The sequence below is a fragment of the Grampus griseus genome (genome assembly GCF_964374135.1).
Source record: "Grampus griseus genome assembly, chromosome: 3".
Classification (NCBI taxonomy): domain Eukaryota; kingdom Metazoa; phylum Chordata; class Mammalia; order Artiodactyla; family Delphinidae; genus Grampus; species Grampus griseus.
The window spans coordinates 107,993,225-108,019,170 of record NC_139019.1 but is presented as its reverse complement, the minus strand read 5'-3'; the positions used below and the strand labels follow the sequence as shown (position 1 = coordinate 108,019,170).

General features: G+C 39.5%; 2 protein-coding genes across 3 annotated transcripts in view; one reads left to right on the top strand and one right to left on the bottom strand.

The window, feature by feature from the left end:
- Positions 1–404: 404 nt before the first annotated feature.
- The window catches only part of LYRM7 (LYR motif containing 7), a 45,135-nt gene continuing 19,593 nt past the window's right edge, over positions 405–25,946 (bottom strand). The window contains exons 5-6 of one of the 2 annotated variants that reach the window (XM_082650560.1): positions 4,526–4,700; positions 405–3,361 (exon numbers count right to left, since the gene is read on the bottom strand). In XM_082650560.1, the coding sequence (XP_082506686.1) occupies positions 3,349–3,361; positions 4,526–4,700 (188 nt within the window). In that variant the 3' untranslated portion in view covers positions 405–3,348. The remainder of the gene's footprint in view (positions 3,362–4,525; positions 4,701–25,946) is intronic. The other variant, XM_082650561.1, reaches the window with a different exon arrangement.
- LOC309820926 (tubulin polymerization-promoting protein-like) lies at positions 15,048–16,060 on the top strand (the record flags this gene model as incomplete). Its single annotated transcript, XM_082651993.1, is given in 2 exon segments — positions 15,048–15,561; positions 15,564–16,060. Coding segments are annotated over 2 exon segments (1,011 nt in total).

Here is a 25,946-nt window from a genome sequence, read left to right as displayed (position 1 = left end):
ATTTCTGTACATATACTTGAGGTGTACATTTATTAGTATTCTTGTGAGCCACTGGGATACATTCTGAATAGTATGTTTATTTTAAATTTTGATGTCAATTTCCCTTTCAAAAAGGCCCTATAACTTACATTCCTTCCTGAAATATATGAGAGTGCCCATTTTCTCACATGCGTATCACCTTTACATATACTGGATATGACCAGTTTCTTTAACTTTTGCAACTTTGATGACGAAAAATGTTTCCTTTGTTTTAACCTACATTTCTTTGACCACTAAATGGGTTAGTATTGCTTGTTTTATGAATTTCTTATTTATATCATTTGCCCATTTTTCCATAGAGTTATCTTTTGCTGAGTCATAGGAACATTTTATATCTTAACTATTTTAATTACTACATCGGTGGCAAATTTCTCTAAACTTTATTTATAGTAGCTTTCACAGAATACAGAAGTTTTATATTTTTATGTACACATATCTGTGAATCTGTTGGGATCTTGATAGATTACATTTTAAAGAACTGTCATCTCTACAATTTTCAACTGTCCCATCTAGGAACACAGTACATCTTTCATTTTTAAGTTTTACAGTTTTTTTAAAATGTTGCTTCCTATTTTAGTTTAGTTTGCTATTATACACAGGATCTTTTTTCCATTTCATTTCTGATAGGTTACTCCTGATATATAGTAAAGTTACATTAATTTTTTATTTATCTACTTTCACTTTAGAAAATTCTGCTTAAGAAATGGAATTTTCACTTCTTTGTTGACCTATGGCTTTGTGTTTACAGTGAAATGATTGGTTTTGTCAATGAGTGTAGAAATTCTACCTATTCTTATTATTGTGTGCTTTTTGGACATTGTACTGATGTTAAAATATGCAACTGAAGGCAAAATGAGGACCAACTTAAACACAATTATACTCAAATCTTAATTTCAATGTTCTGAATTAGATGTTATGCAAACTATCTCTCATATTTCCTTTAGCTTCAAATCTTTAGTGAAGGATTCTTCCCCACATATGCTTGCCAAATCTAAGTCTCCTGGCATACACCCTTTCTGACTTCTGCCAAAAGACTGTTTTACAAAGTCCTGCTGGGCCTCTGAGCCTAGATATCTGCAATTAGAATTTGCACCCACCCACTTTCACTGGGTTTCAATAGTCAAAGTGAAATGTTAGATGTGGGTAATTCCCTCTGGGAACATGGGAACCTTTTTTTTAACTAACTAAAAAAGATTTAATTAAATCTGACATTGTACCACAGAGAAGTCAGGCAGTTAGATAATCATCATTCTCAAAATTTACTCTCTAGAATACTGACAATCTTTGTTTCACAACAGGCCAAGAACTCATAAATTGTTTTAACTGATCTAATAAAACTATTAAATAATGTTAAAATTAATTTGAAATATAAATATATGCTCTTTAAGGACAGGGTGCCAAATCTCTCAAAACTTTATGACAGTGAAACCTATTGTTGATATCCTGGTATATTACATAGGAACTGTACTGCATAGTCTTAAGGCACAAAATCACTATATATATATATAATACATATACATATATAGTATATATCTTAAAATGTCTAACGTACTAGCTTCAATAAAATAAACATCTGAATGATCATTTTTTATTTTATGTAACATGTTAGTTATTAATCTCTGTTGCTCCTAATGATAACTAGATTGTTAAAAAAAACAACTATTTTTTGATGAGATATTTAAATTAACATGAGTGAAGAATGGAACAAGGGAATTCAGGTTAAAGAAAAAAACTAGAAACTTCTAAAAATGTTAAATAATATTAAAACAATTAAAATATATATTAAATTTAAACTATTTTAGCCAACTTTCCTCAAAAGACATAATATAGACACTTACTGAAATAATAGTAAGTCAGAGAATTTACCAGTGATTGTGTCATGACGACCTTTAGCATTTTCTTATAAGGGCAAATTTCAAATCTGAAACAACGTTTATGTAGGTATAATTTCCATACACACAATAAGAAAGAGGCGTGAGACATAAAAAAATTATGTAGCAAATCTTTTGACCTATATAATCCATTTCGCAGACTACTAATCTCCAAAGTATTAGGAGGCATTAAAGGTAGTCTCTGGTTTACTGTTAAGTGTACTATGTCTAGGCAATTTTGATAATTTTTTTATCTACTAAAATTAAATTATTTTAAAACATGACATTTTATATTGAGCATGGCAATGCCAATATGTTTGCCAACAAACAAAGCTCGCATTGAGAATCTTGTAAAAATTAAAAACGCTGTATCATCGTCAAATGGGAGAACTGACCAGTGAATGGAAGAGAATACACTGCTCACTGAGAAAACAGAATGGTAAAGATGCATAGATAAAAGAGAAACAAGAAGAATATTAAACACAGTTTTATAGTTCCTATCATTAGATGGTAGAATGCCAAGCTGTTCTGTGATACTGTCAATCTTGTCAGGGATGAAAAATGTTGGAGAAAAAAAAAAAGCCATTTAGATTTTATTGATTAAAATGAAGAGGATGCAGCCATATATTACATTTTCACAATAAGGTCTAGCTGTGGTCTAAGTACAGCTAATTCTACTAAGCCTATATTATATAGTTGGATCAAGGGACACTATTTCCTTAAAAAATTAGAATTTCTTTATTCCACAGTTATGTTACGTGATTTTGACATTTTATTCATCTATCTTCAGAAGACTGATTAAAAATTTTCTTTTAGGAACAGAGATACACTCTATCTCTAAAAGGAAACTGTATAATTATTTGTTAGCTACAGGAATAATTTCAGTGCTTTAGGAACAAAGGCTGCCTTCTGTGGAAAGTTGGCACACACTGTGGTTTTTAGACCAATTCTTTTCGGGACTAAATGTTAACTTAATCTAATAATTTTAATCTAATAGTTTCATTTCACATGGGAAGAAAACCCACCAACCTGTCAAAACACTTCATTCTCAAATAGCTATGATAAAACCAAAATACTCATTAAGGTCAAACAGAAGTGAATATAATATACCTCCCTAAGCACTTATTTCACTTTATACAGTTTGATTTTCAGTGAAAATGAAATGTCTTCTTACCTAATGTTCTTTAGAAATATTTAACTATGTTCTGCAGTTTTCAGCAATGTTCTTTCAACGTGAAACTTAATTATGAAACTATAATTTAATGCACTCAATTTCAATATGCCATTTCAGAGAAAAATATTTGCATTTCCAGGAGTTTAGCCAGAGTTATATATGTTAAAATTAAAAATGATGAAGATTTAATTTTATTCGAGAAAAATTCATTGCTTCTGAGTTGGTGCATCACAATACGGCACATTTTCTATAAGAAGGTCTTTCCTAGGGACCAATTCTGAAAGAAAAACAAGAAGAATATTTAACATCATTAAAATTAAAATAAAATGCAAATACACTCATTTCCCCCTAAAATGTGTAACAGTAAATTATCTAGTTTTAAAATAAATCTTCCCAGTGATATTTTACTTCAGTTAACTTCTAAGGTAGCGTTCCTGATTTTAAATGGAGATAGTTAATAGGACTCTCATTTCAGATTATACAAAAACATACATGACCAACTTAACCATTTACCATCAATTTATTAAATATAACTAAATAACTGACTAGAATTCAGCTAAAGCACGCTGTCAGTAGCAGATTACAGATTAATGATAATTAAAACCATCAACTGGGGACTTCCCTGGTGGCACAGTGGTTAAGAATCTGCCTGTCAATGCAGGGGACACGGGTTTGAGCCCTGGTCCAGGAAGATCCCACATGCCTCAGAGCAACTAAACCCGTGCACCACAACTACTGAGCTTGTGCCCACTCTAGAGCCCACGAGCCACAACTACTGAGCCCACACGCCTAGAGCCCGTGCTCTGCAACAAGAAAAGCCACCGCAGTGAGAAGCCTATGCACTGCAATGAAGAGCAGCCCCGCTTTTCCGCAACTAGAAAAAGCCTGAGCGCAGCAACAAAGACCCAACATAGCCAAAAATAAATAAATTAATTAAAACCATCAACTGGAAAATTAGTTCATGCTACCAACTATATAAAAAGCAAGACCACTTTCCTAATTTAAAGATTTCAGTGACTTCCCTGGCAGTCCAGTGGTTAGGACTCTGCGCTTCCACTGCAGGGCACCTGGGTTCATCCCTGTTTGGGGAACTAAGATCCTGCATGCGATTTCTAATTTTACATAACAGTGGTTCTCAACTGGAGGTGTTCTGGGTGGTCACACCAACTGAAGAATGCTACTGGAATTTAGAGAGGAGCCAGGGATGTGTGGGATAGTCTGTGTAGTGCAGAACTATCTGCTCAAAATGACAATAGGGCCCCACTGAGAAACACTGTTCAACAACAAGAACAGCAACAACAAATGCTGAGTCCTAGGGAAGACATCCTGCTGGAGTCAACTGAGGTAAAGCTCTTAAGATAGAAAGTTTTTAGAAGAGCTGTATCCAGGTGAACTGCCATGATCAAAAAATGCTCACACCAAATTCTATGAAATAACTTGCCTATATTCTTCAAAAAGAACAAGGTCGGGCTTCCCTGGTGGCGCAGTGGTTGAGAGTCCGCCTGCCGATGCAGGGGACACGGGTTCGTGCCCCGGTCCGGGAGGATCCCGCATGCCGCGGAGTGGCTGGGCCCGTGAGCCATGGCCGCTGAGGCTGCGAGTCCGGAGCCTGTGCTCTGCAACGGGAGAGGCCACAGCAGTGAGAGGCCCGCGTACCGCAGAAAAAAAAAAAAAGAACAAGGTCATGAAAGACAAAGAAAGACTAAGGAACTGCTCCAGATTAAGGAAGACTAAAAACATATACATACTACTACATGTAATGGCAGATGCTCATAGGGACCTGCTGTGTAGCTCGGGGAGCTCTTCTCAATACTCTATAATGACATGTATGGGAGGGGAATGTAGAGAAGAGTGGATATATGTGTATGTGTGGCCAATTCACTTTTCTGTACAGTAGAAACTAACACAACATTGTAGATGAACTACACTTCAATAAAAAGAAAAAAAAGAAGCCTCACTAATACAATGGCATATATAATCATCAAGTGTAGAACTTGGAATTTCAGTTCATTCTGATCTTAACCCAGTGTCTTTCCAAACTGAATATTGGCTAAGATGGGGCCACACTAATGAATAACACTTTCTTCTTATCTAGAAGTGAGTTGTAAGAACCACTGTAATTGTGCTGTTCCATTCACATGCATGCTTATCCCACAGTTCCCGCACAATATTTTTTTTTCAAAAGACACGGAGAATGTTGTTGTATAATGGAAGAAATAAATAGAACATTCTCAAGTAACTGATTTATTCATTTTAGGAGAGAGTATGTATAATGAAATGCATTTTTGCTCAGAAATGAAAAGGGTCCTCTCTGCTACTGTCAAACTTGTTTTTATAAACTCCTATTTTATATTTTATTTTGGTATATCAATCTTAAGTACTTTATTGTCAGGTCATCATTGGTAACCCCCTTCCCTATGACAGTACAGTGTGTACTCAATTTTGGAGTGTGGAAAATACATGTACTTGTTTTGTTTTTGTTTTGTTTTGTTTTGCAGTACGCGGGCCTCTCACTGTTGCGGCCTCTCCCGTTGCGGAGCACAGGCTCCGAACACGCAGGCTCAGCGGCCATGGCTCATGGGCCCAGCCACTCTGCGGCATGTGGGATCTTCCCGGACCGGGGCACGAACCCGTGTCCCCTGCATCGGCAGGCGGACTCTCAGCTGCTGCGCCACCAGGGAAGCCCTTGTTTTGTACCTGTAGTTTGGATATATAGTTGACATCTTTGTGCTTTGGTGTTTCAAAAATTTTAAGGCTGTAATGAGGAGTCACATTTACAATCATCAATATATTCTCTACAATGAATATGCTCCCTTAATTAAATCACGATGCTGGAAACATACACACACACACACACACACACACACACACACAAACATGATGATTGAATGCGATCTGTGTGACCTTCAATTGGACCCTAGACCAGAGATCCAATCCATTTTTTTTCTTCTACTATAAAGGGCACTCTTAGGTCAAATGGAAAATTTGAATAACAGAACTGAATCAATGTTAATATACTGATTTTGATAATTATACTGTTGTCATATAAGAGAACGTCTTTACAAATTTAGGAAATACACAATGTAGTATTCTTAAGAAATACACACTGAAGTATTTCTCCAGATCTAAACCCAAGTGGGCTGTTATGATCTGAAAAATGCTCATTTGGGGGAAACAGTACATTATGCCTGTATTTAGCTTCAGAAAGTTCAAGAAAAAAATGAGGGAGAGATGATAAAGCAAATGTGGTAAAATGTTAGCATTTGTAGAATCTGGATAAAGGAAATTCACATATTCTTCAACTTTTCTTGCACCTTTTCTGTAAATCTGAATCATTAAAAAATATTTTAGAGATATTACTAAAATGAATTCAAAAGGAAAACTGAAATTCTCACAAAAAAATAAGTGATCTGACTAAAGATAATGCTCTTATGAGCCACATGGTAAATCTGGCTTACTGAAATGAAAACCAGTTAAATAAGTATTATTTAACCATTTTTTATATCTCACTTGCTGTTACCAAATCTTTGGAGGTTTCACCAGACAGCAAATTATAATTTAGGTTTTAACTTATTAACAATGGCAGTAAATTGTTTCACTTATCAAACATACATGTGCTTATTTTTTGCTAGACATTACATCACAAAATGAAGATACAGAAATAAATATATAATAGTCTCTTAAGTACAGCACAGTGACTTTAGTTAATAATACTGTACTGCATACTTGAAAGTTGCTAATAGAATCTTAAAAGTACTCATCCCCCCCAAAAAAAATTTTTGTAACTATGTATGGGGACAGATTAACTAGACTTACTGTGGTGATCATTTCAAAGTATATATAAATACAGAGGACAGACAGCAGAAGCAAGAGCAACTACAATCCTGCAGCCTGTGGAACAAAAACCACACTCACAGAAAGATGAAAAGGCAGAGGGCTATGTACCAGATGAAGGAACAAGATAAAACCCCAGAAAAACAACTAAATGAAAGTGGAGATAGGAAACCTTCTAGAAAAGGAATTCAGAATAATGATAGTGAAGATGATCCAGGACCTCAGAAAAAGAATGGAGGCAAATATCGAGAAGATGCGAGAAATGTTTAACAGACGTAGAAGAATTAAAGAACAAACATGTAGAAGAATTAAAGAACAAACAAACAGAGATGAACAATACAATAAATGAAACGAAAAATACACTGGAAGAAATCAACAGCAGAATAACTGAGGCAAAAGAACAGATGAGTGATCTGGAAGACAGAATGGTGGAATTCACTGCCACGGAACAGAATAAAGAAAAAAGAATGAAAAGAAATGAAGACAGCCTAAGAGACCTCTGGGACAACGTTAAACGCAACAACATTCACATTATAGGGGTCCCAGAAGGAGAAGAGAGAGAGAAAGGACCTGAGAAAATATTTGAAGAGACTGTAGTCGAAAACTCCCCTAACATGGGAAAGGAAACAGCCACCCAAGTCCAGGAAGCACAGAGAGTCCCAGGCAGCATAAACCCAAGGAGAAACAAACACGCCAAGACACATAGTAATCAAATTGACAAAAATTAAAGACAAAGAAAAATTATCAAAAGCAACAAGGGAAAAATGACAAATAACATACAAGGGAACTCCCATAAGGTTAACAGTTGATTTCTCAGCAGAAACTCTACAAGCCAGAAGGGAGTGGCACGATATATTTAGTGATGAAAAGGAAGAACCTACAACCAAAACTACTCTACCCAGCAAGGATCTCATTCAGATTCGATGGAGAAATCAAAAGCTTTACAGACAAGCAAAAGCTAAGAGAATTCGGCACCACCAAGCCAGCTCTACAACAAATGCTAAAGGAACTACTCTAAGTGGGAAACACAAAAGAAGAAAAGGACCGACGAAAACAAACCCATAACAATTAAGAAAATAGTAATAGGAACATACATATTGATAATTACCTTAAATGTGAATGGATTAAATGCTCCAACCAAAAGACACAGGCTCGCTGAACGGATACAAAAATAAGACCCATATATATGCTTTCTACAAGAAACCCACTTCACACCTAGGGACACATACAAACTGAAAGTGAGGGGATGGAAAAAGATATTCCATGCAAATGGAAATCAAAAGAAAGCTGAAGTAGCAATACTCATATCAGATAAAATAGACTTTAAAATAAAGAATGTTATAAGAGACAAAGAAGGACACTATATAGTGATCAAGGGAACAATCCAAGAAGATATAACCATTATAAATATATATGCACTCAACACAGGAGCACCTCAATACATAAGGCAACTGCTAACAGTTATAAAAATGGAAACAGTAACACAGTAATAGTGGGGGACTTTAACACCTCAGTTACACCAATGGACAGATCATCCAAACAGAAAATTAGTAAGGAAACACAAGCTTTAAATGACACAATAGACCAGATAGATTTGATATTTATAGGACATTCCAACCAAAAACAGATTACACTTTCTTCTCAAGTGCACATGGAACATTCTCCAGGATAGATCACATCTTGGGTCACAAATTAAGCCTCAGTAAATTTAAGAAAATTGAAATCATATCAAGCATCTTTTCTGACCACAACACTATGAGATCAGAAATCAATTACAGGGAAAAAAATGTTAAAAACACAAACACATGGAGGCTAAACAATACATTACTAAATAACCAAGAGATCATTGAAGAAATCAAAGAGAAAATCAAAAAATATCTAGAGACAAATGACAACGAAAACACAATGATTCAAGACCTATGGGATGCAGCAAAAGCAGTTCTAAGAGGGAAGTTTATAGCTACACAAGCCTACTTCAAGAAACAAGAAAAATCTCAAATAAACAATCTAACCTTACACCTAAAGGAACTAGAGAAAGAAAACAAACAAAACCCACAGTTAGTAGAAGGAAAGAAATCATAAAGATAAGAGCAGAAATAAATGAAATAGAAACAAAAAAATACAATAGCAAAGATCATAAAACTAAAAACTGGTTCTGAGAAGATAAGCAAAATTGATAAACCATTAGCCAGACTCATCAAGAAAAAGAGGGAGAAGACTCAAATCAATAAAATTAGAAATGAAAAAGGAGAAGTTACAACAGATACCACAGAAATACAAAGCATCCTAAGAGACTACTACAAGCAACGCTATGCCAATAAAATGAACAACCTGGAAGAAATGGACAAATTCTTCGGAAGGTATATAACCTTCCAAGACTGAACCAGGAAGAAATATAAACAGACCAATCACAAGTAATGAAATTGAAACTGTGATTAAAAATCTTCCAGCAAACAAAAGTCCAGGACCAGATGGTTTCACAGGTGAATTCTATCAAACATTTAGAGAAGAGCTAACACCCATCCTTCTCAAACTCCTCCAAAAAATTGCAGAGGAAGGAACACTCCCAAACTCATTCTATGAGGCTACCAACACTCTGACACCAAAACCAGACAAAGATACTACAAAAAAAAGAAAATTACCAACCAGTATCACTGATGAATATAGACACAAAAATCCTCAACAAAATACTGGCAAACAGAATCCAACAACAAATTAAAAGGAGATATATATATATATATATATATATAAAATCATTATGTTGTATACTTGAAACTAATATAGTGTTATATGTCAACTATACCTCAATTAAAAAAAAAAGTCTCCTCAGCTTCAAACAGTTCACAAGCTAGTGGAAAAGACAGATTAACCAAAAGTCCAACAAATAGTGGTTTAAGTAAGAGATTTAACTTTCTCACATATCAAGAAATATAGATTAAGGCAACCCTAGGCTACTGCAGGTCCTTAGTACCACCAAGGACCCAGGCTCTTCTTTTTTTTCCTGTTCTGCTCCTCTTCATGTATGGTTTCTGTCTTCACTGCAGCTGTCACATCACATCTGCATTCCAGGCAGGAAGAGGGGAAAAGGGCGAAAAAGAGAGTGCTAGCTCGGCCTCTGCCTTTTAACAGGAAAACAATAGCTTTACTGGAAGCAACATTCAGTAGACAGCTGCTTACACTGACCAGAAAGGTATCACATGGTCTGAGATATCACTTTTTTTCGTCCCCTGTCACACCGTACTCTGAACACAATTTTTCAGTTAGTGAGACAGAAAGGATATTGAGAGGCAACAACCCATTCACCCTTTTAGCTACACAACATGAATATGCACCCTTCTTCCGATATATAGAATACTACATCCGTTTACTACTTGACTCCTAAGATCTCATCCATGTTCAAATCAAGGATCTCTAGCTGATGTGCTAGCCTTTCCATTAGGTCCAGCTGTGGCTCACATGGTAGATACCTACTGGACCATAGTAAAGAATAAACAGGATACAGTAATAAAAACCTGGAATGGAAAACACATGGCAGTTACTGCTCCACAGCAAATCCTAAATCCTAAATCCTTCTGGACAGAGAAGCAAAAGCTCCTTGCTTTTGGCAGAGCAATAAACTCTAGTCAGCCAAACTGGCAACACCTAATCCTGTTTTCTGGGAGACCCAAAGACCCTCTATTGTCCACTGTCCTTCAAGGCTTCTGGTCTGTCCTCTGGGGGATCCAGATGGAGATATTACAAAAAATGCCCTTCTTTGAGGCTCTGAAGCTTTCATAACCCACTTCCTGTTGATATGAGTTAAGGGACCCAGGGATGGCCTTAAGAGTGAAAGAGAGCTAACCAAACTTGGGGTTTCTTGGCAATACAATTTATTCAAAAACTTTATAACTTCCAATCTATTTTTTTCCAGTCATTTTCATGTGCAAGTAGCCACAGGCAAACATGCTGACACAGTTACTAAGCATGAAGATTTTCATTCTCTGGTTATGGTCTCTATGCTGTCCCATCTCCTTAACTCTTAGCTTAATGGACACTTCTTAACACAATGAAAAACTATAGGCTCCAGTGAGTAAATGCATCATATATCTGACCTTTGTCTGGCAAATGAGAAAGCTTGGGGCACTGATCTTATATTAGAGCTAAAAGACCCCCTGCTTGTATTGGCTTTAGTTTTAGTGGATAGAAGCAACTGGCATTTTTAGGCCTGCAAGGCTCTAAATTATAGGACCCTCAATCAGATTCCAGGTTGTAGCAAGAAGTGTCCCTTCGCAGAGTAGTACTTCTTTCCATCTTTGCTTTGAAGACTGACTAGCGCAACCTGCATTAATCCTCTTTTTCAATATTTTGCTGAAAGCAGGAAGAAATAACAAGCACACACTGACATTCTGATTATATCCCTTATTGCTGTAGTTGTACTCCCAAAAAACAGTAAGTTGCACTAACCTTACATTCACTACTACATAACAAGGGCCACCAGCTTAAGGCCTGTAATGGTCAGGTCCATGTTAACAACACTCCCCTCTATCCCTGTCTTCCATTCAACTAATTTCACATTTTAGGTTGTGTAATTTTCAGTATCTCACTTCTGGCAACAACTTCTGTTGTTCTTAGTTATAAGTAACAGAAGCTGACTCTGGCTAATGAGGCAGAAAAGGTATTCATTAACAGTTTATTGGTCTAACTCAAGGAATTACTGTGAGGGCTTAAGAATCAGGCAGGCTTGAGTCTAAGCTTCCAGGAACAATGTCCAAAGACATACCATAGAACTGGCCTGATGACAAAAACTGCTGCTGCCTATGGAGCACTAGAAATAACTACCACTATTTCTACCCTCATGGAGCACAACATGCTATACTTTGGATGTTGCCAGAAACTCAACTTTACTACATCTGTTCCTGCTACCACATCAATGACACTTCTGGATCAGTAACTTGACTCCGCAACCACTGATGCTAACTCCTGCCAGCAAAATGAGTTCTGTGCCAAGCCTCTTTTCTCAAGCTCACTTCCGAGTACAGTACAGGTAGTGTGCTGCACCTATGTTAAATGCATGTGCCTGAGGTGCAAAGGAAACTGAGGAAATGAATATTCTAGATCCTATCCTGAGAATTTAGAACTCATAGAGATGGAAATTCCTGAAGTAAGACAAGGACATTCAAAAAGTGGTAAATAACCAGAAAAACTGTCAGATATTCATTACTCTATCCCTTCACACAATTTATCTTATTATGCAATCTTTGAAATCAAAAGGCATCCTACAATTGAATTTTTCTATATTCATTAATTGCTAATACTTTAATTAGGCCAAACATATTACAGTTATATTTACATGCAGTATACTATTTTTCACTGTGATTATTTTATTGATTATAAAATTCCTAACCTTGCTCTCTATATTAGATATCAAAGTACCAAAACAACATTAGTTTAGGAAGTTGTCAGATCTCAACAAGAAACCACACTAAGATCGTGATTTATTTCCTGTATTTTAGGCCCCTGAAAAAGCTTCTCTCTTATGGTCATATTAAATGTATCATTTAAAAATTAATTTCTTAAAATAAACATGTTTTAACTCAATTATGGCCCCAAATCAAAATTTAGGTCAAGATTTAAAAAAATAAATAAAAGAACAGAAGAGGAAGGTACATGTCCAAACTCATTTTATGAGTCCAGCATTAGCCTAATACTAAAACCAAACAAGCACACTATTAAGAAAATTACAGGCCAATGTCCCAGTTGAACACAGATGCAAAAACCCTCAACAAAATGACAGCAAACTGAATTCAACAATACATTAAAAGGATCATATACCATGATCAAGTGGCATTTATTCCAGAGATGCAAGGATTTTTCAATATCAGCAAATAAACGTGATACACCACATCAATAAAATGAAGGATAAAAATCATATGATCATGTAATAAATGCCAAAAAAAGCATTTGACAAAATTCAACATCTGTTTATGACAAAAACCTCTCAACAAAGTGAGTACAGAGGGAATATACCTCAACATAATGAAGACCATATATGAGAAGCCTACAGCTAACATCATACTCAATGGTGAAAACCTGAAAGCTTTCCCTCTAAGATCAGGAACAAGACAAGGATGCCTACCCACTACTTTCATTCAACACAATTTTGCAAGTCCTAGCCAGAGCAACCAGGCAAGAAAAAGAAATACAGGCATCCAAATTGGAAAGAAGTAAAACTGTCACTGTTTGAACATGACATGACATTACATAAAGAAAATCCTAAAGAATCCACCAAGAAACTGTTAGAACTAATAAACAAATTTGGTAAAGTTGTAGGATACAAAAGCAATACAAAAAAATCTGTTGCATTTCTATACACTAATAATGAATGGAATAAACATCAGAAAGAGCAATTAAGAAAAAAACCCTATTAACAATTGCATACAAATGAATAAAATATCTAGGAATATATTTAACCAAGGAGGGAGAGACTGGTACCCTGAAAACTATAAGACACTGATGAAAGAAACTGAAAACACAAATAAATGGAAAGATATTGTGTCCTCATGGATTGGAAGAATTAATATTATCATTAAAATGTCCATACTACCAAAGGCAATCTACACATTCAATGCAATTTTTTTTTTTTTTTTTTTTTGAGTTACGCGGGCCTCTCACTGTTGTGGCCTCTCCCGTTGTGGAGCACAGGCTCCAGATGCGCAGGCTCAGCGGCCATGGCTCACGGGCCCAGCCGCTCCGCGGCACGTGGGATCTTCCCAGACCAGGTCACAAACCCGTGTCCCCTGCATCGGCAGGCGGACTCTCAACCACTGCGCCACCAGAGAAGCTCTCAATGCAATTCTTATCAACATTTCAATGCCATTTTTCACATAAACAGAACAAACAATCCTAAAATTTGTAACATGAAAGACCCTGAATAGCCAAAACAATCTTGAGAAAGAACAAGGCTGACAATATCACACTTCCTCATTTCAAACTATACTACAAATCTATAACAATCAAAACAGTATGGTATTGGCATAAAAGAAAAACAGCACACAACAACCACCAAAAATGGAACACACAGACACAGAGAAAAGATCTGTGGTTGTCAAAGGTAGGATCAGGGTGTGTGTGTGAAACAGGTGAGGCTGGTCAAAAAGTATAAACTTCGAGTTATAAGACAGATAAGCTCTGGTGAGGCAATGTACAGCATGGTAACTATAGTTAAAAATACGGTATTGTACACTACAAAGCTACAGTAATCAAAACAGTGTGGTATTGGCACAAAAACAAACATGGATCAATGGAACAGAATAGAGAGCCCAGAAATAAATCCATATACCTATGGTCAAATCTTTGACAAAAGAAGCAAGAATATATAATGGAAAACAGTCTCTTCAGCAAGTGGTGCTGGGAAAGTTGGACAGGTGCATGTAAAATAATGAGGTTAGAACACACCCTCACACCACACACAAAAAATAAACTTCAAATGCCTTAAAGATTTAGACATAAGACATGACACCATAAAACTCCTAGAAGAGAAGAGAGGCAAAGCATTCTCTGACATAGATCATATCAATGTTTTCTTAGGTCAGTCTCCTAAGGCAATAGAAATAAAAGCAAAAATAAACAAATGGGACCTAATCAAAGTTACAAGCTTTTGTACAGCAAAGTAAACCATAAACAAAATGAAAAGACAACCTACAGACTGGGAGAAAATATCTGCAAATGATATGACTGACAAGGGCTTAATTTCCAAAATATACCAACAGTTCACAAAACTCAACAATTAAAACAAACCCAATTGAAAAACGGGCAAAAGATCTAAATAGACATTTCTCCAAAGACATACAGATGACCAATAGGCACATGAAAATCTGCTCAACATCACTAATCATTAGAGAAATGCAAATCAAAACTACAGTGAGGTACCACCTCACACCAGTCAGAAGGGCCATCAGGAAAAAATTTACAAATAACAAATGCTGGAGAGGGTGTGGAAAAAAGAGAACCCTCCTACTTGTTGGTAGGAATGTAAATTGGTGCAGCCACTACAGAAAACAGTATGAAGGTGCCTCAAAAAACTAAAAATAGACTGGGTCGTTCGCCTGCGAGTCGCAGAGGCACCTGCTGCAGCTGCCGCATCTCTGAGCATGGCTGACAGCAAGCCCAAGCCCCCCAAGCCTGCCAACAAGACGCCCCCCAAGTCCCCAGGGGACCCCACGAAGGACAAGGCAGCCAAGAGGCTGTCACTAGAGTTGGAGGACGCCAGCGAAGGGGGAGCCACCACGGCCCGGAGCCCAGCGCCCTGGAGGAGGTTTATGGTGCACTGGTACACCAGAGCCACCTGTAAGGAGATGCATGGCAAGAACTGGTCCAAGCTGTGCAGGGACTGCCAGGTGATCGATGGCAGGAACATGACCGTCACCGACATGGACATCATCTTCAGCAAGATCAAGGGCAAGTCCTGCAGGACCATCACATTTGAGCAGTTCAAGGAAGCTCTGGAGGAGCTGGCCAAGAAGAGATTCAAAGACAAGAGCCGTGAGGAGGCCACCCAAGAGGTGCACAGGCTCACTGAGGGCAAGGCCCCCATCATTTCGGGGGTGACGAAAGCCATCTCCTCGCTCACCGTGTTGCGGCTCACGGACACCACCAAGTTCACGGGCTCCACAAAGAGTGCTTCGACCCGTCCAGAAGGCGCAAGGGCAGGGCGGGCCACGTGGACCTGGTGGACGAGTCAGGCTATGTGCCGGGCTACAAGCACGCGGGCACCTACGACCAGAAGGTGCAGGGGAACAAGAAGCCGGTGGGGCCTTCTCCTGTCACCCGGTCCCCCCCGCCGCCTCACACTTCGTTATATTCCTGTGCTTGCAGGCAGAACTCTGACCCAGGGCTGGACAGCCGCGGAGGCACCAGGCCTCCCTCCCCGGCGGCCCCGCACTCCCCTCGACCCCAGCTTTGGCCCCGACTCACCTTTCCTAACACAACTGCCTCGTCCCTGCCAGGAAGTGGGCAGATGACCCTTTCCAAAGTGTCTCCCAGGGCCAGACCACACCGGCCACTGGTTTGCAGCAAAGGGGGTGTTTTAAAGGAGCTGGTGGGCAGACGCTGTCTGGGGGTGCTGACCCGCAAGCGCCAAGGCACCAACCAGCAGCACCGATAAAGCAGACGGAGCCCTGGACAGGGCGCCGCAGTGCCCAGAGAGCACCACGCAGGTATGGGAGGCAGGGCACACCGTGCACGCTTGCACACCCACGCACACATGCACGCACATACATTCACCCACGCATGCACCTACGCACACACTCGCTAAGCACCCACAACACACGCACACGCACACACGTAGCTACGCATGCACCCACGCACGCACACGCATGCACCCACACGCGCTCAGGCACACAAACCGACGACCAGGTCTGCGCTGATGGCGGGCGCCGAGCTGAGGGCTGCAGTGCAAAGGAAGAAGCCTCCTCTGTCGCTCAAAGTGACTTGAAGTGTGATGTCACAAGATTTCAAAATGGAAACTAAGGGCAATTCATTTCGCTTCTCTGAGAAGAAACAGGAAACAGTGATGCATGTTTATTCTCAGAATGGCTCAGGGAAGACTCAGAATATTCCGTCTCTGTGACTCCCTCCCAATGGCCCCTGTCTCCCGGCCCTGAGCAGGGAAGACCCCCAGGGGCTGGGCCCTGGACTAGAGGCTGCGGGTGGCCTGCCGGCTCTCTCCTTGCTCCTCCGGCCGCTGTGGTTCCTCTGGCCTCTCTGGAACCTCCGTGAGCAGCCTTCCCCGTCCTCCCTGCCCTGGAGTGCAGAAACCGCAGGGCAGGGCCAGGCCAGGGGAGGGCCAGAGGCCGGCAGCATCTGCAGGGTTTGGTTTCTCTGAGAGGCCAGAGGTGGGGCCTCCTGCTGTCACAGTGGGCCCTTGGCAATGTGTCCCTTTGCATGGACATGGCCACAGCCTGGCGGGTAATGCTCTGGGCCCTGTGGTCCTGGTTTTGGTCCTGGGGGAAGCCCATGGCAGCCCCTGGGGAATGCTTCCCAGGAATCCAACTGCCCTGCCGCTATCTGTCCTGTGTCCAGGGCAGCAGGCCAGTTAGGGGCACCCCTCCATGGACACATGGCCTGGCCCACGGCACAGGTGGCCGTGAGTGCCACAGCACTGCCATGGCAGGTACGTTGGTCACAGCTGGACCTGGGAGACCCCGCCCACCCACACAGAGGGGCTCAGGCCAGCGCTCCCAGCCGACACGGCCACTCGCACGGGGCTCCCCCTGGGATGGCAGTGGCCTCTGCAGGCAGCTTCGTCCTGAGGTCCTGGCACCTCACCACACTGTCACCCAAGAAGTGATGGAGCACAGGTCCGGGGTCACTGCGAGAATGTGAATCACTGCCGTCTAGAAAGTTTCTAAAACTTGGGGATCCGAACCTGCCCGGCCAGGCCCCCAATCCACCACCAGGAAACTGAGGCCCGAGGGCTGGGGGAAAGCAGGCAGGACACCGACCCCCACCCTAGGCTCCTCTCCTCCCTCCAGAGGCAAGAGTCACCTGGGGAATCACGTCTGCAGAGAACTCTGAACGTGCAGAGTGTTTCTGAGCACTAAGTTCATCACAGATGGGAAAGCCCGTGTTCCAGGGTCAGCCGGTTCCTCTCCGTGGACTCGGGACAGGACTCCTCCCCAGACCCATGCTCTACCCATTCGCTGCGGGTCTCTGCCTGCCTGACAGCCCGGCGCCCCCCCCAGCCGTCCCACAGCAGGACCCTGGAGTCCAGCCCTCCCAGCTGGTCAGGGGCTGGCCTGCCCGGGAGCACACGGGAGGTGGTCTGAGCAGAAGAAACCACGCCAGTGGCATCCTGGGACGCTTCCTCACGCTGCCCCCACCCCGGGGCCGGCCTGCAGGGCCGACACCACCCGCTGCAGGAAACCATCTTCCCGATTGTTACAGCAGCACCTCCTCCTTGGGTTAAGGAAAGTCAACTGCACACAGCTGCCCCCGTGGCCATCCCTGCCTCAGCCCCACACTTGCGGGCTCCCAAACTGCTGAGGCCGAGGTGTCCAGGTGGGTCTCAGGTGTCCCCAACCCGCCTGAGGCTTCTTTCCCAAAGTGTACCTCTGGAAGCACATCTCCCGCTCAGGGCAGGAGGAAGCGGTGGCCCCCTCCCCGTCGGCTCTATCACGGCATCTGTGTGTAGCCCCAACACAGCACATCGCTTGGGCTCCAAGCTCTGCACAGACACACATGCCTCCCTCAGGCTCTGGACACTGTGGACACACAGGCAAGTGTGCATCTTTGCTACATGTTCTATGCAATACCCATTCGCTTCTACTAACTGCGGTTAACTAGGAACTACATGTCTCTCTGTGAACAAAGGAAGCTGCACAGCAAGCCCACCAGGAAGCAGGGACCCGTGGTCAGGGCGAACCATGCTGACTGCGCCGAGTGCCGGGACAGCAGAGCAAGCGTTTGAGAACACTGATCGCACCACAGCACTTATTTATTTCTACTTAATGCTCTAGGATAAGCAACTAGACGGTGGTCAGTTCACCAAAATTGAAGTTCAAATTACGTAAGTTTAAAATATTATAGGAAGAGATCTATATTTATACTGGAGTATTTTTTTTTTAAGAAGATGTTGGGTAGGAGTTTATTAATTAATTAATTTTTGCTGTGTTGGGTCTTCGTTTCTGTGCGAGGGCTTTCTCTAGTTGTGGCAAGCGGGGGCCACTCTTCATCACGGTACGCAGGCCTCTCACTACCGTGGCCTCTCGTTGCGGAGCACAAGTTCCAGACGCGAGGCTCAGTAGTTGTGGCTCACGGGCCTAGTTGCTCCGCGGCATGTAGGATCCTCCCAGACCAGGGCTCAAACCCGTGTCCCCTGCATTAGCAGGCACATTCTCAACCACTGTGCCACCAGGGAAGCTCCCCATAGTGGAGTATTTTTCCACCTCGAATATCCTCAGTCTTAAGGTTTGAGGCCGATGAAAATTACAGTCAGGAAGAGGCACGCGGAGCTCCAGCGGCATCGCCTCCTGTCTAAGCTGCTCTATGTCCACGCCCCAGTGGCTAAGAACTCAGGGCAGGCCGTGGCGTCCCTCTGAAGCACCAAGTGGACAGAGGCTCACACACCCGAAGCCTGGGCCTGCTCAGCCACCGGCTGTCATGAATCAAGTTTTAACAGCACACAGCCCCACCATGCACCGCGCAACGCCTGTGGCTGCTTCTCTGGCTACGCCGGCGGCAGGGAGAAGATAAGTCACAGATGCCATGGCCTACGAAACCTACAGCAGTCACCGCCTGGACCTTTAGGGGAGGCTGCTGGTGCTGCCTCCACCCCTGAGGACCCAGCAGGCTCCTTCCTCTGGGAGTGTTCCCACACAAGCTGGCACACCCCGTCCCACAGTGCACGCAGGTGGGGACACTGCAGTCCCCTGTCCGTACGATCAGGTTGACAATTCAGCTGTACTGTGAAGTCACCACGAGGCTAGAATGTCCTTAGAATGCTGACCCTGAGTAGCTTCCCTCCAATGACTGACTACTGAGCGCTCTGTGAAGTCCCGTGGCTTGGACGTGTGGAGAGTGTGGCTGGTGGTTGCCCGGCACTTTGAGATGCTTTGGTTAACTCTCTCTCTTCCCCAAACCAAGCCAAACAACAAAGGAAACGCACGTAACTCAAATTTGAAAGGGAGCATATACTACTAGTTTGAACTAAGTTTTTTTCAGGAAAGGGAAATAAATGTATATATAGATGGGGGGGAGCTAAAAATAGAGTTGCCATAAGATCCAGCAATCCTACTCCTGGGCATATATTTGAAACTATAATATGAAAAGATTCATACACCCCTATGTTTATAGCAACACTATTCACAATAACCAAGACACAGAAGCAACCTAAATGTTCATCAACAGATGAATGCATAAAGAAGATGTGGTATAAATACACAGTGGAATACTACTCAAACACAAAAAATAATAAAATAATGCCATTTGCAGCAACATAGATGGATCTAAAGATTATCATACTAAGTGAAGTCAGAAACAGAAAGACAAATACCATATGATATCACTTACATGTGGAATCTAAAATATGACATAAATAAACTTATCTAGAAACAGAAACAGACTCACAGACATAGAGAACAGACTTGTGGTTGCCAAAGGGGAGGGCCGGTATGGGAGGGATGGACTGGGAGTTTGGGATTAGCAGATGCAAACTACTATAAATAGAATGGATAAACAACAAAGTCCTACTGTATAGCACAGGGAACTATATTCAATATCCTGTAATAAACCATAATGGAAAAGAATATGAAAAAGAATGTATATATGTATAACTGAATCACTTTGCTGTACAGCAGAAATTAACATAACATTGTAAATCAACTACTTCAATAAAATAAATGTTAAAAATACTGTATTGTGTATTTGAAAGATGCTAACAGTAAATCTTAAAAGTTCTCATCACAAGAAAAAAATTTGTCACTGTATATGGTCATGGATATTAACTAAAAACTTACTGTGGTAATCATTTCACTATATACACATATATGTTGTATACATAATGAAATGATTATATATAACCATTATGTTGCACACCTAAAACTAATACAATGTTGTATGTTAACTGTCAATTAAAAAAAATCTTTCAATGGCATGGTTTGTAAGAGTGTGAAAATCACAGAGGCACTTAGGATATAAATAATTTATAGGACATTAAAATATTTAACTCTGCAATTATAAAAAGTCTCTAAATATATAAAACACAAAAATACAAATGAGTTTAAATAGACAACTTGCATACAAAATTTTCTTTTTTTTATAATTAATTTTTTATTGGAGTATAGTTGCTTTACAATGTTGTTAGTTTCTACTGTACAGCAAAGTGAATCACCTATATATATATATACACATATATGTATATATATATACATACATGTGTGTATATATATATATATACACACACACATACATATATATATACATACACCTCCTTTTGGATTTCCTTCCCATTTAGGTCACCGCAGAGCACTGAGTAGAGTTCCCTGAGCTATAAGGCAGGTTCTCATTAGTTATCTATTTTATACGTAGTATCAATAGTGTATATATGTCAATCCCAAACTCCCAATTCATCCCACCCTCCCCCGTCCCCCCTTGGTGTCCATACATTTGTTCTCTATGTCTGTGTCTCTACTTCTGTTTTGCAAATAAGATGATCTATACCATTTTTTCTAGATTCCACATATATGCGTTAATATGCGATATTTGTTTTTCTCTTTCTGACTTACTTCACTCTGTATGACAGTCTCTAGGTCCATCCACGTCTCTACAAATGACCCAATTTTGTTCCTTTTTATAGCTGAGTAATATTCCATTGTATACAGGTATCACATTCTTCTTTATCCATTCCTCTGTTGATGGACATTTAGGTTGCTCAAAATTGTTTTCTTTAAGAACCTCTTCCTGACCCACCAAGTTTGGGATTTGGAGCTCTGCCTATGTACCTGAACAGCCCCTCTACCTCTCCTGATATGGCAGCCAAAGGACTGTGACTGAACACTTTATTGTTTATCTTCTAATACGGTGCTCTAAGTTCCATAAAGACTGACCACTGTTCTATTCTTAGTGCCTAGCACAACAGGTATTGAATAAATGGTTGTTGAATCACATTAACCTACCTTAGAATACAAACTATACAGATAGTTTAGGGCAAAGACGAATATAAAAAACCAAAGGACAGAAGTTTAAAAACACATCTGAAATAAAGAATAGCTTCCTAGAGCTTTTTTTTTCTCTTTCAGTACTGTTCTTTATTATTTTCCAATTAAAAAAAAAACACCTTATTTTACAATCACTTAGGTAACACAATGCAGACAAAGAATATATTTAACCTTTTTTTCTTCAGCAATATCCACTCTGTGAAATATGGAGAAGACTCACGATATAGGCCTCTGATCTCAAAGAGCTCAAATTCTGGGGACCTTGTTAAATATGCAGATATCCTCTGCTTTTCTGCACAAGCACATTAGCCAGAAAATATGTCTTCTTAAAGCCTCTGACCTTGAAGCACATATCGCAAAAAACTCCTTCCATCCATAGGCAGAAACGTTTATCCATCATCCTCCTTCTTTACTAGCTCATCATTCATCCCACCCATGTTTGTTTTAATTCTCAGCAATATCATATTGCTCTCTGGTGACTTTGAGATCCTTTGTAGGTGGCATGAATGCTAAAATGGTTGCATTGTGGTACATCAAATCCATGGTATGAGATTATTCATCCATTTAAAACAAACAAAACGAAAAACAGCATGCTACGTGTTCTTTAAACCCTGTCTAAATGGTGTGCTGCATAAAATCTTGTAAAAGGATAAGAAAAGGAAGAAAAGCAACTGTCCAAAGGTCCAAAGTATATTGAACCACTAGGGAGAAAAATGATGATGGAACAATAAAGGTAAACTCTGGATCAGAAAGGGCATTTTTTCCTACAATTAACGAATATTCATGAATAACTATAGATAAAATAATGAGTGAGACAGTTCCTGCCTCAGGGAGTCTGATATCTAGCACCAGAGAGAGAAATAAAGCACATATACACATCACAAAGATAATACCCAATGGCAAGCTGGGTAAATAATCTGAAGGGAGATTACAAGGTACCATGAGAGCATATGAAAAGGGTATATACTGTTTTTAAAAAAATGTATCACACATGTTCAGAAGCATGTTCCTATTTTGTTTGTCTTACATATATACCAGACAGGAAGTTAAAAAAACATGGATAATGCTACTCAGAAACTAAGTAAATATGTAGCCCTAAAGTCTTGAGTTTTCTTGGTACCATCTATAACCATACATTTGGTTACTGTCTATAGAATATATGTTTCATAAAGGCCAACACTCAAACCAGTTGACCAATATCCATATTAGAAAGAGGGCTTTGAAAATGTCAATAGTCAATGACAAAGCAAGTATAGAAAAATACTGAAATTAACTCATTGTTCTAAGTCATAGTTAGTTTTCACTTTTCTACAGAAAACCTAGGAAGGCTAGAATGGACCAATGATGAGACTGATATGAATTAAAATTTATGATTAATCCAAATTCATGTACCTGTGATCATACCAAAAAGTAAAAATACAAAAAAAGTAGGGAATGCTTGGAAAGAAAATAGTTTTCCCAATATTTTTGAGATTTTAAAAATAAGGAGTTTTTCTCAAATGATGAAATTATTACATCTATAATAAAGAATAGTGAAATTATCTTCAAGGATAAGGAAAGCAGTCTTTTTTAAAAGGAAAAAAAGAGAAATTATTTAGGATAAAGAGTTCTTTCTGCTACTCAGTAGTTAATTTCCACTGTAGATATTACTTAGAAGGGAGAAAAAAAGAGATGGATTGAGAATTTACGCATACAGGTAATTAATTTTGCAGATGAAGTTTCATTTCATTATTTTCAGTTTCTATTATTTTTCATGTTGGGACTTTATCTGATCTTTTTTAGAGATACACAGTCATAACTCTATTTTCTAGGCAAGCAGAATTTTAATTCCTCTCACTTCTGTATGTCAGTAAAGACATTGCTAAAATATGTGGAGGAATTTTACTTAAAGTAAGTTCTTAAAACAGATTAAAGACTCAAATTTGTTCTATCTTAAACCCATAGGAGTAAAGTAGGAAAAAGAGACCCATATATAACTTAACAGAAAGAATGAGGCCTTTATTAAGGCAATATAGCATTAGATACTAATAATCATGTACGAGTCAAAATTTTCAATCTTGTGGAAAAATTAAACTATACAGAAAACCAAAAGAAAAAAAGAAATTTAAACCAATATTATCATATTTAAAACCAGGCTTCTGAAATGTAGCTATCAAATTTAGTTATCTGAAATAACCTAAATTTTTATTCATATAATAAAGATAATATTTTGCTATAATTACCCATATAAAATTTTGGCTATAGTACACAGAAGCTCTAAAGATTATTATTAAGATTAAAGACAATGACTACAAATTTTCAATTTAGGATTAACCATGTTTATTGCCCTTAGAAATATAACTGGATCTGATAATTTCTGATAAATACTCATGAACTAAAAATAAATTTAAAAGTCCTATAGGACATATACTACTAGATATTAAGATTTACTGTAAGGCTGTAGTAATCAAGACATTATGGGTTGTGATGCAAGGACGGAAAAACAAACTAATTGAAGAGATTATAAAGTCCAGAAACAGATGCACACATATAGTTATTTGATTTTTTTTAACTTTTTATTTCATATTGGAGTATAGCCAATTAACAATGTTGTGAAAGTTTCAGGTGCACAGCAAAGTGACTCAGCCATACATATACATGTATCCATTCTCCCTCAGACTCCCTCCCGTCCAGGCTGCCACATAAAACTGAGCAGAGTGCCCTGTGCTATACTAATTATACTTTAGATGTAATTATTTTTATACCGTTTTAAAGACTACTTTCCCAACAGAAAGTTGTTTTTTTTTTTTTTATGTCCATGCCTCTCTCTCGTTTTGTCAGCTTACCCTTCCCCCTCCCCATATCCTCAAGTCCATTCTCTAGCAGGTCTGTGTCTTTATTCCTCTCTTACCCCTAGGTTCTTCATGACATTTTTTTCTTCTTAAATTCCATATATATGTGTTAGCAAACAGCATTTGTCTTTCTCTTTCTGACTTACTTCACTCTGTATGACAGACGCTAGGTCTATCCACCTCATTACAAATAGCTCAATTTCGTTTCTTTTTATGGCTGAGTAATATTCCATTGTATATATGTGCCACATCTTCTTTATCCATTCAACAGATGATGGACACTTAGGTTGTTTCCATCTCCGGGCTATTGTAAATAGAGCTGCAATGAACATTTTGGTACATGACTCTTTTTGAATTATGGTTTTCTCAGGGTATATGCCTAGTAGTGGGATTGCTGGGTCGTATGATAGTTCTATTTGTAGTTTTTTAAGGAACCTCCATACTGTTCTCCACAGTGGCTGTATCCATTTACATTCCCACCAACAGTGCAAGAGGGTTGCCTTTTCTCCACACCCTATCCAGCATTTATTGTTTCTAGATTTTTTGATGATGGCCATTCCGACTGGTGTGACATGATATCTCATTGTAGTTTTGATTTGCATTTCTCTAATGATTAATGAAGTTGAGCATTCTTTCATGTGTTTGTTGGCAGTCTGTATATCTTCTTTGGAGAAATGTCTATTTAGGTCTTCTGCCCATTTTGGATTGGGTTGTTTGTTTTTTTCTTATTGAGCTGCATGAGCTGCTTATAAATTTTGGAAATTAATCCTTTGTCAGTTGCTTCATTTGCAAATATTTTCTCCCATTCTGAGGGTGGTCTTTTGGTCTTGTTTATGGTTTCCTTTGCTGCGCAAAAGCTTTGACGTTTCATTAGGACCCATTTGTTTATTTTTGTTTTTATTTCCATTTCTCTAGGAGGTGGGTCAAAAAGGACCTTGCTGTGATTTATGTCATAGAGTGTTCTGCCTATGTTTTCCTCTAAGAGTTTGATAGTTTCTGGCCTTACATTTAGGTCTTTAATCCATTTTGAGCCTATTTTTGTGTATGGTGTTAGGGAGTGTTCTAATCTCATACTTTTACATGTACCTGTCCAGTTTTCCCAGCACCACTTATTGAAGAGGCTGTCCTTTCTCCACTGTACATTCCTGCCTCCTTTATCAAAGATAAGGTGACCATATGTGCGTGGGTTTATCTCTGGGCTTTCTATCCTGTTCCATTGATTTATATTTCTGTTTTTGTGCCAGTACCATACTGTCTTAATTGCTGTAGCTTTGTAGTATAGTCTGAAGTCAGGGAGCCTGATTCCTCCAGGTCCATTTTTCATTCTCAAGATTGCTTTGGCTATTCGGGGTCTTTTGTGTTTCCATACAAATTGTGAAATATTTTGTTCAGGTTCTGTGAAAAATGCCAGTGGTAGTTTGATAGGGATTGCATTGAATCTGTAGATTGCTTTGGATAGTAGAGTCATTTTCACAATGTTGATTCTTCCAATCCAAGAACATGG